A 16405-nucleotide genomic window follows, 5' to 3' on the forward strand; every position below is an offset into this window, starting at 1 on the left:
AGTAGGCGCCGGCGGCGGTTTCAATAAGGGACGCTTTTCCATAATTAGCGTTGTTGTTGTGCTTTGGTTAGATTTTCGGCGGCTTTAAGTAAGTTTAAATCTTGGAATTCCCAAAAGACGCGGCGTAATCGAAAGAAGAACAACGACCATTAATAAGCGCATCTCGCGTTAAGTCGACTTTGTATTAGACGGTTGTCACAGAAGTAATAGTGCATTTTTGACGAGAGTTTTTAATTCGCGTAGTTTTTCAGATCTTGGAATCTAACCAGTGAAGTTGATAAATTACCCATTTTTGAACGATCTTTGTGTGATTTAGCATCTCTATAGTATATCAGAGAGTAATAAATAAGGTTTTTGAATTGTTTAGAGAAGAATTCATCGAAAAAGTTTTGAAACTACTGGCGCAAATATTCAGATATAGAATCTTCGGAATTTGGAATGCGACCCATAAGTAGATATCTAACAAATACGTTGTTCTTCATTTTCGCTTTGGTGCGTCGACGATATTTTGAAAAGAACCGTCATCTTCTAGTTAAGTAAACGCATCAGACCAAAACGTATTGGAATTTGTGTATCCAACCCTAAATATACAAAGGTCACCTTGCATTGTTAAGGGCAAACCACTGCTGCACTGTAATATCAGCAGAAAATAATGAGTAAGTTTAAAGTGACTGAAGTTCGTCCCAGTGGAGGCAAAAACATCGCTGAGGTTTTCTGGGAAGATGGTCACGTGAGTAGGTGCGTAACAATGCTGTAACACGTCATACGATACGTGGCGAATTGATTATTCGGAAAAAGATGTCGTTACTTTGACCTATGACCTCTAGCAACAAAACTTGCAATAGAGGAATGGGAATTTTCTTCTATTTCCTAATAAAACAAAAAATAAAACCTACCAACAGCTTGTAAACTTTTAACAACTTACCAAAATGAAACTGGCGCACAATTCTAACGAAATACCGGCCCCTTGAACACATTTTTCAGATGCACTAACATTCTATTTATTTCAGATTCCACACAATCTGGTTGCGTTGCAACTGCCGATGCAGCGTTTGTTGCCGAACAATCGTCGGTCAGGCGTTGGTGGAGCGAAGCAAGTTGTCATGCCAACTGCTCGTAAGTGAAGCTACGATCCACGACGAGGGAGGTAAGTTTACTGAATGTGTGAAAACGAACAACTGAAATTCGAAGCATATTTCAGGCATCTTAATAGTACGACACTGAAAGAGCCTAAAGCAGGAATCTCAAATACGCGGCCCTCCAAGGGTTTTTATGCGGCACGCGAAGTAACTTTTAGACGTTATGCGTTTTACTCAGCCGGAATACCCTGTCAAACCAAAGAGTTTACTGATACAATCATTCTTTAGTAGTGCATGGTGTATGCAACGTTTCAATGGCATGTTTGAAATAGCCCAACTTTACAATCAACGATTGCGATTGCTGGTTCATATTTTTTTCTTGTTGTGTTATTGCGTGCCATTGTTTTCACATCAAAGCAATAAAGCACAGTTGGCTCTTTCACGTTGCTACACTGTATATCTGTTTGTTATTTATTACAATATTGTTTTTGTTTTTTTAACAAAGTAAACGACATTAATAAACATTTCACTTTTTAATCACGCAATATGTTTGTTGTCATGCTACACTGTAACAAATGTTTCGATAGTGCGGCCCTCGGCTTACTTAAAAGTTTGTTTTTGGCCCTCAAAACAGTTTGAGTTTGAGACCCCTGGCCTAAAGAGTGTCTGTTAAACCAAAGCTTGAAAAATGTGCCTGTAAATTTAATAACACCGTTAATATTGTTTGTTGTGTTCCAGCCAAGATCGACTTCAAACTTGCTCCCGAGACCGACCACGTGACCGTGATGACTTCTGATTGGCTGAGAAGCGCATGTTATTGTGACGCGTGCATCAGTGAAATGTTGGATGAGAGAGAGATGAAGTTTCATCTGCCGAGCGAAAGTCAACTTCCCGTTGCCGAATACGAACAACTCGACACCGACAAAGGAATGTTCGAGTATGCATTATGACGTCAATAATATAGCGAAACAATGAAACAATTATCTATGAAAATTTATAATACAGTATACGATGTAAGGAAAGCGCTTTACATTAATGACGACATAATGGGTGCATTGTGCGTTTACAGACTTATTGGAACAGTTTTCGACCGCGGTTTCGTACTGATGAAAAATGTTCCTACAAAAGACAGATCTGTCGTACGGGTACGCTTTGCTCATTCGTTTTTACAATCATAAACCTTTTTTTTAAATTGATCCCTAAAATTATTTCATCAAACATGGAACAAGGATATGTACAATACAATCGTTTTCAAAATCGTTGATTACAAGCTTTCTTTTGGTTTTGATGAAACTGTTTTACACCTGTTTGTAGCGATGTCAAATTTCTTGCTTTCAGCGAAATGTAGGCCTATAGGTCATATATCTCTCTGTAAAACGGTGGACTTGCAAAACTTGTTGAAAACTGAAAATCAAGTTGTATCCAATATTTCGTTTGTTTTCAGACTGGAAAAAGGATGGCTCCCCTTATTGAAACAATTTATGGAGAGGTGAGTTTTCTGTTCTGTTTCAAACTTGGCTTTTTTCGTTCCCAAACTTTTTTCTGTCATTTGTGCAACAAACAATTAACGTAGGATAAATTTATTGTTCAAAATGTCGTGCTGACACAATTTATTCTTGATGTCTTCAGAAGTTTGACGTGGTTGACGTGCAAAGCACAGAGAATGTCGCTTATACCTCAATAGGCCTCCCTTTCCACATGGACCAGTGCATATATGAGGCGGCTCCAGGCATAATACTCATGCACGCCATCAGGTTAACAAATTTTCTTTGAATCAAAACAGGCTTTAAAAATTGCTTAATATTCTTGTTTTATTTGCACTGAAAAATGTGTACGAAATAGAAAACATAGAAAACATTGAGAAATATTATGGGAACTGTAGACACGGACTGCTGTAACTTGATTAAACTTGAAAATGTTAAAACCCAAAAGTTTCATTCAATTTGGTCAATCAGATTAGTAAATATTGAGGAAGTTATGAAGGATTTTTGACGCATCTGAAACCGTATGTTAAAAGGTGTACAGTATGCAAAAGGTTGGCCACCCCTGCTTTGTTGCAAACTTTTTAAGAATAGCTGTAATCATCAGTTTTATCCCCTTGTAGTGGTTATAAAAGCAACGGTTGTTAAAACTTAGTACTTTTCCTGTTCACAAGCTGTCCAACTTCAGTTTATCTGCAAAAAAGAGCAAAAAAATAAAAGTGTTTTTTGTCTTACATTTTCCAACGTCATGGTCCATTAGGTTTGATGACGTAGTTGAAGGGGGTAACTCCCTGATGGTGGATATGTTTCACGTGCTCGAAATCTTCCGGAAACAATCTCCTGACGATTTCCGGGTTTTGTCACGTGTTCCGGTTCCGTTCGCCACAATCGATTACAAAAGACGGGATCCGGCTCACGTGATCAACAGGAAACCAATCATATCGCTTGATTACGACGACAAGGTGAGTTTGGCGGGGGTGTGGTCGATGTCTTGTTGAGCGCCATATTTTATTCCAAACCCGAAGTCTGAATTACAATAAATGGTGGACTTTTTCGAATAAACGTGCTTGCGTTAAATTCCTTTTCACTTGTTTATCGTGCACTGTGCTACGCGCATTCAGTGTTATTTACCCTGATGAAGGCGACCTGTATGGGCCGTCGAAATGTTGGTGCAAAAATACAATTGCCAAAAGAGCTCTATAAATTTGAAGTAGAATTGTTTATTAATGAATATAACGGCTCAATTAGACGTAAAAAGCGACATGCTTTATTAATAATCCGTGATGAAACGTTGATAAAAAACTGTAATTCAGCAGTGTAAGCGACCGATAACTTATCGGCATTACATCAAACATCAGTTACTGCTTTAAATTGTTAAAGAAAAATACAAAGATGTTTAGTATTCCTTCAGGTTGTTGGATTCAACTGGAACCCGGGCACAGAAGATCCTTTACGAGTCCATGAAGCCGATGTCGAACCGTTTTACAAAGCTTACGTCAAACTACAGAAGCTCATTGACGACCCTAAGAATCAAGTTAGTTTGTGGTTTGATGCGTCGGCATAAAATCTTAAGTTGCGTTATTCAATGACTAAAAGTGTTAAGTGCACGGTCAACCTCGGTTAATCCGGACCCGTTTAGACCAAAAACATTTGTCCGAATTAGGCGAAGATTCGGATTAACCGATTCCGATTAGTTAAAGCCTTACCACATTTTAAATTATTTGTACCTGAAGTTTTGTACGAATAAGGCGAAGATCTCTGTACAATAGAGAGTCAACTAAAAACAAACTCGTTCAGAATTTGTCCTGAAATTTGGTCTCTCGACGCATACGATTTCTATAACCGTTTCTATTTGATTAAGAACCGGTGACGTCAATTATTTGGGTAAATTTAAAACCATTAGCAATTTGCCGATGAAAACTTCAGTTGTTTGACAAAATCTTCTGATAAGACAAATGTATCTTTTATATTTCAAATAATGTAGGTATAATGTGGTAATTGTTTTTAATATGAGAAAAAAACTGATTTGCGCCTGCCGTGTTGCGTTTCAAGTTTTTCAAGCTGACGAAAATCTCCAAATTTTGTTCTCTAAGTTGAAGTTTCGTCTGAGATCGGGCGATATGTTGTTTTTCAACAACCGTCGGATGGTGCATACAAGGGAGGGTTACAACGTAAACGGTGGCGTCAGACACCTGCAGGTGGGGCTAGAGAGCAATACCTTTTAGCAGATGCAAAAATATAGGTAGTGCAAACTGATTCGACCAATGAGCGTATTTTTCTTTTTACAATATGTTGTGAGGTGAAAAGCCTGTAAAAATGCCAATTAGTTAAAGCGGTAAATTGCAAGAAAAAGCGTAGTTAATTGGAGTTGCTATTAACCAGAGTCGACTGCATTCGTTAAGTTTAGCCTTGCATACTACTATTTGATTATGACACCGCTTAAAAAACTTTTTACTTTCCAGGCTTGTTACTTAAACATTGAGGATCTTCGCAGCAAGTATATGGTTCTCGGTAGAAAACTGGATCGACCAGTGGTGGCGCCAAAGATCGGAAATTGCAGCAGTATTTGAACTTCAACTGGGGAGCCAGAATTTTATGTTCTTTGACCTAATTTTTGGATAACAAATCTTAACCAGTTTGTAACACAATACAATTGCGTGTAGTGTATATAATCCTGTCATTTGTGCTATTTGAATCAAACAGAATGCCTTCTAAATAGGCGAAATTAACATTGCTGTTTCGTTATGAAAGATTACACTCATGCTGACCGCCTGACTCTCTTGAGGAGCAATTTGTATATCTGTTGCACTAATGGTGTATTTTAAACTAAAATTATGAAATATATCAAGTCTTTTCATTGTGGCCAATTTGCCAGCGTGTTTAGGTAACATAGAACCAGTGGTGGGATTCAAACTGTTTGTCAGCCGGTTCTATCACAAAAAGTCATATTTTTCAGCCGGTTCTGTTACAAAAAATACATTGACAGTAACCAGTAATGCTAACCGGTTCGCTGATCGCACAAAATTTCGTGAGGCGGTTCTATAGAACCGGTGCGAACCGGCTGAATCCCACCACTACATAGAGATCATTTAAACATTACACAAGGTTCAATTATGCTATGAATGAACATCAATTGGTGTATTGCGATGGAAACAAGTTTGACAAATGCAACATTTACAGTAAAAGGTTAAAAAATGAACTGAAGTAATGAAAAAAATTTAATACATGAAATAGAAAAACAAACAAAAGGAAAATCAATGTTATTGTGTTCTAGTAAATTTCATTTCTGTACCCAGTGATTCGGCTAAATTGTGTTAGGCCTATACTACAACAGAATAGTTGTGTTGCAATATGTTCTTAGATCTGTGGGTTTTGGGGTTTCCGTGGGTTTCGTTGCTCATTGCCAAACGGCAGGCCTACGTTACATCTAGGTTTGCCTACACAACTTAACACATTAAACCGAATATTCGTAAAAAACGCTAATTCGATCGAAAAATGTGTTAAACCGCAGTTTCAATGTATTATTGTCAAATTTACAATGTTGCAACTTATTGTTATACCTTTCTCGCAGGGAACACTTGAATGAAAGAATAGCGCACTGCTTAGTAAATGTGAGGCTTAAAAATTCGAAAACAATGTAACACCATAGGCTATGCTTTCAACCGGATAAAGGGGTACATTTCACGTGTATCGGGGAGTATAAAAGGTATTTTTTTATTAGGATAAAGGACTTATAAACAAAATTACGAATATTTTTTTCCTTAAAATCTGCATGAATTTGATCGAGGGTTATCCGGCTGAAAAAAATTATGGTTAACAGTTTTCTTAAAGACATACAAGTATGCAGAAATCTAAGTGCAACAAACAAACAAAAAATGAAAAAAATAATTTCAAATTTAACACTGAATTGTAAAATATAAACTATTGCAGCATTTCACTTAACGACCGTAACATAGTTTGAAAACAAGAATACTGCCTTCTGTACACATGTGCATCACCGGGTTAGAACCACCAACCCTTGGCTCTCGACGCCCACCTGGCAACTTTATGATGTTCAACAGTTCTGTGTTTGTTGGGACATTGTTTTTATAACTTTAACACAAGCACAGTGACCACAACTACAATAAGAATTACAATAAAAACAGACAGAACCGCGATAATCACAAGCAAACGTTTGTTTAATCGACTTTTCGGTTGCTGTAACTTCGGACCGTTCCGAGAAAGAGTTCCTTTAAAATTAAAAGCGTCTGTCACGAAGTTTTATGATTACTGTTTTTACCAATATATTTTGATGATATCATATTTTAACAAACAAAAGCGCTTGTTTGTTATTTTACTAATAGAAAATAGAAAAAAGTGGTAAATGTGGTTCCTTTTATAGGTGTTCCTTTGTAAAAAGAGAACACCGAAACAAGTATATAAGCTATTGCTGCAAGGCATAATATCAAGTTTATAGAGCTCTTCTGGCAAATGTAGTTTTCTTCCGACGTTTCGACGTCCTATACAGGTCGCCTTCATCAGGGTAAATAACACTGAATGCGCGTGGTACAGTGCACGATAAAGAAAGTTTTTGTTGAACTAACCGAGCAACTCACCAGCCAGACTCACAGCAGCATAGGCTTCACTGTTTTCTTCGTCAGAAACAAGATCTATGGCAGAATCACGTAGGTTTGCTCGTGTCACGTGATTTCCTCTGTTCATGGACTGAGTTTGCGAAATTGAGCGGATTTCAACCAGGTCCCTGCAAAGCAAGGGTTGTAAAAAGCATGTTTATTTGACAAAAATAACCCAGATAGGCTCCTGTCGTGTTGAGTTTGTGAATTTGTTACATAAGTTATGGCTTGTCTTTGGGAGGCAGGTCAATCAAACTTATTTGCATTGTTACTCAATATCATTTTCATCGTTAAACAGTTACATAAAACAGCGGACACCAAAAATATAGGTTATTGAGCCAGTTTAATGCAATATTTAACGCCTTAGGCCTGGCGTAGTGCGACTTATCATAAAATGTTTTAGTTACAAAATATTTACATTCTACACAAAGGCTACAAATTTTATGAAAAAAATGTAAAACAGAAATACAAACTTTTTGACAATTTTTCGTTTGTCGGCTTCGTTAAAGGTGCGGGACTTTCCCAAACCACGTGACTTGTCTGCAAAAAGAAGTCAATTACAGTTGTAGGTTTTTGTGTTTTTTGCATCAAACTTAATTACTTAAAACGTCATTGTGACTTGAAATGTCTACAGAGTGGAAAACCTTCAAATGAGTTCACGCAATTAAATGAAATGACTTTATCTTTAATTTATATTGTTAAACTGACTGACCTTGACCTACTTTTTTAAGTAAAACCCTACCACAGTCAAGTACTTAAAATTAATAAATTTTTTATCAAATACCTTTTTTGTTTTACTTGGTAAAATCTTTAAATATTTTTTATCTCAACAAAACAAATAAATTCCATACTTACTGTTGGGAGTAACAAATGGTGGATAGTTGACGGCGGTGAGAGGTTCCTGCACACTCACAACATACGCGATCGAATTTGAGGAAGAGGCGCGGTTTAGGGGGTTTCCCTGATCTTCAGGAACTGAAAGAAAACTGTTTCCTCTTGCCGTCATGCTTGGATGGTTCGGGACGTTGTTCCGCCGGAAGTTGTTGGGTTTGTTGCGCACCGAGTTCTAGAATACAACAATTTAAGGTCATCGCAAGGTCGTTGCAAGGTCACATATTCCTTGACTACCAAAATATTTTTTATAGATATTAGATATTTAAGATATTACCTAAAAGAAAAATAAGCTTAGTTTCAAATGTCAACCATGTATTGATGTCAATGTGTAATCTAATCATCACATTGATTATATGAATAAACAACATTCTTTCGATATTTTTAACCAGTGTGTCGTTTAAATTTGAACATAAGTTCAGCCTTTCATTTTTTTTACAAGTTTGAACCACTGTCTTATGGTAAAGGCCATTAGATGCAGACTTTTTAATTTTTAAGCGTTAATTTTAACGAGTTAAAACGTGCATGAAACTTCTATTTCCAGTAATTCTATTCAGTTCGTCATTCTTGTTTTCTTCGATGAAACAAAGAATGGCGTCATCACCTAATATTGAGCATGCCTTTGTTTGTCATAAAGCGCCCATTGTTATATTTGCCTGACTCACTCATAATTAGGGTTTACAATTGTCCATTTACGTTTGTAAAGTCACGTTAATACGTGTGAAAAACGTCAGTTCGTTTTTGCCCAAAAAACAGACCCATTCACAAAAGATTTTGCACCAACAACAGCAGTCGTAAACAACAGTTGGCAAAACAGTTAAAAAAACAAGCAATAATACGAATAATGCCCTAAAAGACTATGAAGCAAGTACTTTGAATTTTTCCAAACTTTTTTTGTTACCAGTAAAAGTCGAAATTAGTCTTTGAACCTTTGTAGTTCACGTTAATGTACTTGCTTTTAACCTCTGTAGTACATGTTATTGTACTCACCGCTTCGCAAGCTGCAAAGGAAACTGCTCTTCTCAAATTCACGTCGTTGTTGATTTTGTTGGTTTGTCCCGAAGAATCCGTCATTCTACGTTGATCCCATCTGTTACGTAATAATACCGATCAGTTTTAACAGGGGTGCACAAAGTACATGGGTCGCAGGCCAAACTACCTCACACATTATTGCCACGTACCTCTGAAAGTTCACGTAATTGTATCATACAAAGAACTTATTCCACATATTATTCTTCATTGTTCGAGAACAATTAGAAATACATTCAACAAACGAACGAAAGCAAGATTAGCCATTGCACTCGAATACACCCTATTCAGGCGTTTCAAACCAAACGGATGGCTAAACAACTTTAAACTGTTCAAAAAGAGATTAGCCGCAACAAAAAAGCAACAATTTTGATGATCTTAAGAAATCCCTCAAATAATGTTAGTGTATCGATGGTATTGAGTAGACACAAAATATAGGCTGCATATACTTTAAAATATCCCATTCTCCCAATCTCACCTTGAGTTTGAGTGATAAGGTGGAGGGTGGACAAACATGGTGGCTGTTTTATCATCTAACTTGACTGGAATTGTCTGAAACAAAATAACACACGTGTTACTACATATTACTAATCTGTCGGCGTACAGGCGCCCTAAAGACAGGCCTAATATATATAACTTACTAAACATTTGGATTTATAAAGCGTTTTGTTTTGGCTTAAATAACAGCAAAAACAGGGCATGTCGTGTTCTGCAACTACATTATCTCTTGTGTGTTTGGTTTCAAAATAAATGTGCGCTTTTTTATTGCAACTGGGTACAAAACCAAACCAATTATTAACAAACGTAAATGTCAGAACAACCCGTTGTTCGGTTTATTTATAACAAATTGGGTAACAGCCGCTTGACTATTTAAGTTGTGCTTTTTAATACACACTTTACTCCAGTGCTTCCCAACCTTTTCCAGCTCGCGGCCCACAAAGAGTTCCAGCATCAAGATTTTACAACTAGTACAAGTACTGTTGTGACGCGACAATCGCAGTTTGTTTGTGTAATAAAGCTTTGTTTAACGTGAAATCTTATGCGCCATGCGGTGAGTAGTATCATATTTTTGAGAAAAATGGTTAAATTTGAAAGTACGTTTACACAAACTGTGTAACTTTTTTTAACCTCTATATTGGTATGGTAATAGTTTGAAAAGCTTCGCGGCCCACCAGAAAGAACGTCGCGGACCACCGGTTGGGAAGCGCTGCTTTACTCGATGTGTGCAAGCACGTAATATACGATCGTTTAGGTCACACATGATAATCACGAGTAAGCTGTCATTTCCTGCTACCCCCCAAACTAGCACCTCCTTCCGAAGTGCAGACTGCCTTGCATTAAAACTTCCTTTTCAAAACCGTAATGTAGTCTTACATAACTCACACCTGTAGCTAAATCGTTGCTTCTAATTTTTTTCTGAAATATTTTAAGTTACATTTTTATGCATATTCTGCAGGGTTTAAAATAAGTGCCTGAACTACCTTTGTTTAAACCAGTGGTTCTCAAACTTTTTTATTGTCGGGGCCAAATGGTATTTTTTTAAGTGTGTTTGGTCCCGCAAAAAAACGAAACCTTGAGAAAATCACTAAAGATTATTACTTTGAAAGCTAAAATAGCAATGTTTGGTGGTTTTCTGAGGTCTGGTGCGAGCCGCAAAATAAGTAGTTGGGAGCCGCATGCGGCCCCAAAAACCGAGTTTGAGAACCACTGGTTTAAACAATCGTAAGCGTAAAATAGTTTTTAAAATAATTAAAAAAATGCACGTAAAAGACTACTAACTGATATAAGGACTTTGACAAAAGCAAAACTGTGTAAAAGTTCCTAATATCTAAAAAATCGTATTTACATTCTAAATTAGGTGGAGTAACACCGCATTTAAACGAGTCTTGTTGGATCAAGCTTAAAACAAGTTAAAATCATTAAAAAAATGTTAATGTCTGTACAAAGTTACTAAGAAGTCAATCCTGAAAAACCGATATATTCAAACTCACATCAGGTATAGCTGGTCGAATTTTTTGAACATCCATAAAATCCGAGTCGGAGGAATCGCTCGAATCTTCATCTTTTTCTGTGTTTCTTTGTCTTCCCGAATACGGGATCGGTATTTCGTAATCGTCATACATTTTTATTGTGGAAACTTTTTCGTTTAATATCCAATATAGATGATAACAGAATAACAATAAATAAACGAACCACAAAAGCACCTGTAAACAAATATTTAGCAAAATAGAATAGTTGTTTCAAAAGCGAGTTTTATCTGAATATACATTTATGCAGTGGTGGGATTCAAATTTTTTGTCAGCCGGTTCTATCAAAAAAGTCATATTTTTTAGCCGGTTCTGTTACAAAAAGTCCATTGACAATAACCAGTAATGCTAACCGGTTCGCTGATCTCATAAATTTTCGTGAGACGGTTCTGTAGAACCAGTGCGAACCGGCTGAATCTCACCACTGGCTATAACTGAGAATGGTCAATAGTTTCCGAGTACCAGAATCAATCAATGAATTTACACAGAATACATATATTACTGTTGAGTATAATAACTCCCAATAAAACTTATATGTTGCCAAAATAGAAGTCAATTTTTTAGCACCACTGTAATAAATTGTTAGGTTAATATCTGCAGGTTTTAAAACATAACGTGCATAAAATGTATGTTTGAAGTGTTGGTCTTAGACTTGAACAATATGTGACATCAAGTATTCATATACTAATTACAGCAACTATAAATTGCTGAAGGATTTTAGCGCAACAGTACACAACTATTTTGACAAATTTCTCACTTAGCTATCCAAACATTCGTAAATTCCTTTTCTGAAGTTTAAAATTCCTCACTGTGTAAGAACCACTGTATCCTTTGGCATTCAATACCCTTGCAAATGTATTTTTACTCATGCTGTCATTCATAAAGCTAATATTCAGTTATTACTGGTGATTTAAATCGATGAGACAAATTTAAACCCAATTAGTTTTTAATTATTGACAATGAAACATAATTATTCGACACTATAGTGACATCACAAACGTTAAAACAGCTCAAACAATAAGTTATAAAACGAAATTCTCGAACCAGTTGCTAAAACAAAAATGCGAAAAACACGTATTACTGAAACGTTATCTAATAAACTCATACTTCTGTGCTGCAGCATGCAATCTAAGGCATACATTGCTTGCACAAACTGAAAAATAGATAATGGTAGCCAGCTAACAATCGGTTCATTGTACTGTCACTGTTATTTTCTAACCTCACAGTAGCCATTGTGATGTAACTTTCGATTCACTTACTATTCAGACAAATATCCATTGTCTTGTATATGTTAACAATACGACAGCTTTTGTTAATGATTGAAAGTATAAGCATTTAAGTTTCGAATTTCGATAGCTTCTTGCATCTAATAAAACTAGACTTTAACTAACTAATTGCAAGTTACTTTGATATACAACCACTGCATTCGTTTAGTTTGATTTTAGGCAGTGGTGGGATTCTATAGAACCGTCTCACGAAATTTTATGAGATCAGCGAACCGGTTAGCATTACTGGTTACTGTCAATGGACTTTTTGTAACAGAACCGGCTGAAAAATATGACTTTTGTGATAGAACCGGTTGGCAAAAATTTGAAGGTTACCACGGATTTTAGGCAATGTTTTTACTTTATTCTCCACAAGTTGTGTGTACATTTACACATAATCTGATGCTAGCTTCCCTGAAATGTGAAATTTATTTCTCTATTTTCTGATTCAACAGTTTTGCTTTACAGATATACCGACGGTAGTTTTACTGTCTTTAAACTGATTTGCCCATTTCTGGAGCATCGAATTAAACAGCTTTATTCCACAATGCTTCTTTTTACTATCAAATTGACACCTTGCCAATATTTTTAGTGCAGACATGAAAACATCAACAACCGCTGATCGAACGCCACGTTGTGACGTCACACACGCACATTGATGGCAACAAACAGGCCGGACGTTACGTCACAAACACCACGTGACTTGCGTCACCGGTGTTTCAATAGACGGGGGGATAAAGTCGAAATTATAGACAAAGTCTGCAGAGGTGCTGAACCTAATTCCCCCTGTACATACAAAATGAAAAGCATATATAACTGGTGATTGATAAAAAAATTCTCTCGCTAGACGTTGGACTTCAAAAAATGTTGTAAAAATAATTGCTTGTTTCCAAACAGAAACATAAATTTTATTCTATACAAACCAAGTAGACACACATGTTCGGCTTCTAGGACTCACTTGCGGCTGTTAATGAAATACAGAAACTTGTTATGCGACCGGCACTGCCCAAATGATGTATTTTTGTTCGTATTCTGGAGTACTTTTAACGGATTATTTTCTTCAGACATGTTTGTTTGATATCGAAATTGATTTTTCCGTGCTGGGAGTTTGCGCAACCGAAAATATATTTCAATTAAAATTTTAAAGTTGTGTAAATGATAAATTGTAAACAATTAAAGTTATCTGTCATTTACAAACGTGAGCAAAACAGATAATCTCTTTAACAGGTTTCTTCACGCTTCAATAATACGTTTAACGAACATTTAGGTGTTAACAGTTGTCTTTTAGACCATAGGGGTCGGCAACCATTTTTTGCACTGCGGACCGGTTTGAAACTGAATTTTTTATCGCGGACCGGCCTTTAACAACCACAAATGTTTAACACTAAACACTAATTACAGTTATTACAACTTTAATTCAATGTGAAACTTGAGAAAGTTTTCTGCGGCCCGGTAACGAACCCTTCGCGGACCGGCACTGGGCCGAGTAACCGAGTGTTTATCTCTGCTGAATAATCGATGTTACAGAGGTTTTCTGATATCGATAGCACTCTGGACAAACATTTAAGCCAGGGGTGGGCAACCTTTGTTACTGTAGGGCCGATTATAAATGTCAAAATTGGATCGAGGGCCGCACATGTGCATCACACAAAGTGATTTTGCTTTGTTTCTTATCAAATTTGCTTAACTACAAGTATAATTCGTATTTGATTCTAGCCACATTTTGCCAGATCGCAGAAAACTAGCATCAGGCGCTTTAATCAGCTAAAAATATGTAATAATTGGACTTGTTTGCCAGTACTTTTGAAATCCAAGCGTACCTGCTGGCCGTACAAGCTTTAATGAAGGGCCGCAGGTTGCCCACCCCTGATTTAGGTGTTAACAGTTGTGTTTTGGGTTAGTTTTCGAGCAAATTGTATCGGATTCATTTTGGTGACCCCCTTTCCCAGTGTAAACTATAACTAAATTCCAGTTTCAGCAGAACCACCCCTGTCGGAAGACTTACACACTTCCGCAAGAAACTGATTCAACAGAACTGTAGAGGCAACCACTTGCGTACAGGAAAGACGTCTAGATCTATTCCTTTCATCACACATCCTTTTACTTTTGTCACATAGTCTAAAAACTTGAAAACGAAACCGTGAAAGGAATTCAAAAAAAACGTGAAAGGAATTTCAAAAACCTTGTTTATTCTTCGTAGGATGCGAAAAGTGGCTTTCATTTCCCGCTACAGTTTTTTGCACACTGACACTTGAGTTTCGCATTTTTTAACACCCCAATTTTGTCAAATTTTACCTGTAGGCTAAGTCATATTTCCAGTGACAGTAGCCAGTAATGCTTACCTGGTTTGCTGATCTCATAAAATTTCGTGAGACGGTTCTATAGGACCGGTGCGAACCGGCTGGATCCCATCACCGGGTAAATTTACTCCTGGTTGACAACATCTGCCTTTTTTAAGCATAAAGGTGAACAAGCAGGCTAAAATATGAGGCAAAAAGTAGACTAACTAAAAAAAGGAAAATATGGAAATAGTAGGCTGACTTAAAAAAGTAAAAATGTGGTAAAAAGGTAGGCTGACTTAAAAACGGAAAATATGTTAAAAAATTATGCTAACTAAATTTTTGTCTTGATGCTATCTGTCATAAACGTTTTTTTTACACACTACAAATTTCGACATACCTCATTTAAAATGGATCGGACATCATTTAAACTGAATTTTGTGCGTATACCGGTATTTGTAAAAAAAAAATTTAAAAATTTGCAACAAACTTCAAAACAAAAGCAGTAAACCACCAAAACCAAGATTGCAACTGATACCATAGGCTACTACCAAGTACTAAGCATTAATAGTTCATATGATTGCTTGTAGGGCTGCAAACTTTTTTGGGGGAGAACTGATAAATGATGGCGTTCATTCATTGACAAAAGAGAACGGCATCAGTCTCAGCTCAGTATATTCTGACAAACTGCATTTAAAATGTTTACGTTGCTTTGCAGTTTTGACGGAATTTACCGAAAAAAATTGTAGCTACTCAAATATTTGTCAATTATTAGATTACAGTTGTGTAACAGAATAACGGATCAATAACAGTCCGTTAATCTATCTGAAATGCAAATTATTGATTAAAGCTGCATTCCGTTGCAGTGTTGCACTGCGGTATGTTACATAACGTAGTTCAAAAGGTCATTTCGATAGCTTAACGGGGTTTAGAGTCTAAACTTTAGACTAAAAACTTTGGTGTAGATTAAGTACATGCTGGTTGTGTGGCAATTATTTCTTTCAACACTTGGTTTCTGAAAGACTAACGGAGGCCCAAAACAGGTTTGGTGACGCGCGCTATGACGTAACAATGGCGCCACAAAACCAATGGATCACGTGTGAAGGCGGCGTGGCCAAAAAAGCTGATGAAATCGTTATGTAACAACCTGCCTCATGGCGTCATCAAATGCTAAGTCATCGAGGGTGCGCAGTGAAAAAATACCTATTTTTGCACAAGTGCCTGCTGCGCACTTGATAACATGTCAGTTTTTTCAGCAGCATCACATCAAAAACGACATGCAAATCCGTCTAGAATAAAATTTGTCAGTTTTCCGGTTTACTTGCAGAGTTAGCACAAATTGTCTGTGCTTACAGGTCAAGCAGTTTGCTCTTTAAACTGGCAACATTGTGTTAGTGCAGACGAACGACCAGGCAGGCTAGGCCGAGGTGTAATTGCCATCTACCAGGCCGGCGAATTCTGGAAATTGCCGCAAGGAAATCGCGTTTTGGCAAAATAGCAAGAACTTATGGCTGAAATAAAGCACATTAGCTCTTGTAATGAAAATACCAACAAAATAAATGGAGTTTGAAACAAGTTTTGCTTCCTTTACCTGCTGTACTTGAGAACGTGATAATGTTCTGGACAGGCACAGCAAGTTTTGAAGCGTTGCCATTTTTCCCGGCGTCGCGAATTGTGTGTTCCTCCGCTATAGCTCGCGCGCTGTGGTGTGTTCTTGCGCTATTTGCTCGAGTACGTCAGC

The 16405-nt window shown here is 37.0% G+C and overlaps 2 protein-coding genes across 2 annotated transcripts; one reads left to right on the top strand and one right to left on the bottom strand.

Annotated features, from left to right (window-relative positions):
* The first annotated feature begins 500 nt into the window (after positions 1-500).
* Positions 501-5357, top strand: LOC145238714 (gamma-butyrobetaine dioxygenase-like). The gene is made up of 10 exons (XM_080101960.1): positions 501-738; positions 1011-1147; positions 1818-2016; positions 2149-2224; positions 2524-2568; positions 2709-2833; positions 3321-3522; positions 3972-4094; positions 4654-4758; positions 5023-5357. The coding sequence occupies exons 1-10, from the start codon at positions 653-655 to the stop codon at positions 5128-5130; spliced, it is 1206 nt and encodes a 401-aa protein (XP_079958086.1). The 5' UTR covers positions 501-652; the 3' UTR covers positions 5131-5357.
* A 1124-nt stretch (positions 5358-6481) lies between these two features.
* Positions 6482-11249, bottom strand: LOC145238867 (uncharacterized). The gene is made up of 7 exons (XM_080102141.1): positions 11085-11249; positions 9572-9645; positions 9055-9154; positions 8029-8239; positions 7647-7713; positions 7156-7301; positions 6482-6789 (listed from the first exon to the last, which is right to left on the bottom strand). Exons 1-7 carry the CDS (start codon positions 11214-11216, stop codon positions 6647-6649), a joined length of 873 nt encoding a protein of 290 aa, XP_079958267.1. The 5' UTR covers positions 11217-11249; the 3' UTR covers positions 6482-6646.
* Positions 11250-16405: the final 5156 nt, after the last annotated feature.

The sequence above is a fragment of the Phallusia mammillata genome, chromosome 7 (assembly GCF_965637545.1).
Source record: "Phallusia mammillata chromosome 7, kaPhaMamm4.hap1.1, whole genome shotgun sequence".
NCBI classification, from domain to species: Eukaryota; Metazoa; Chordata; class Ascidiacea; order Phlebobranchia; family Ascidiidae; genus Phallusia; species Phallusia mammillata.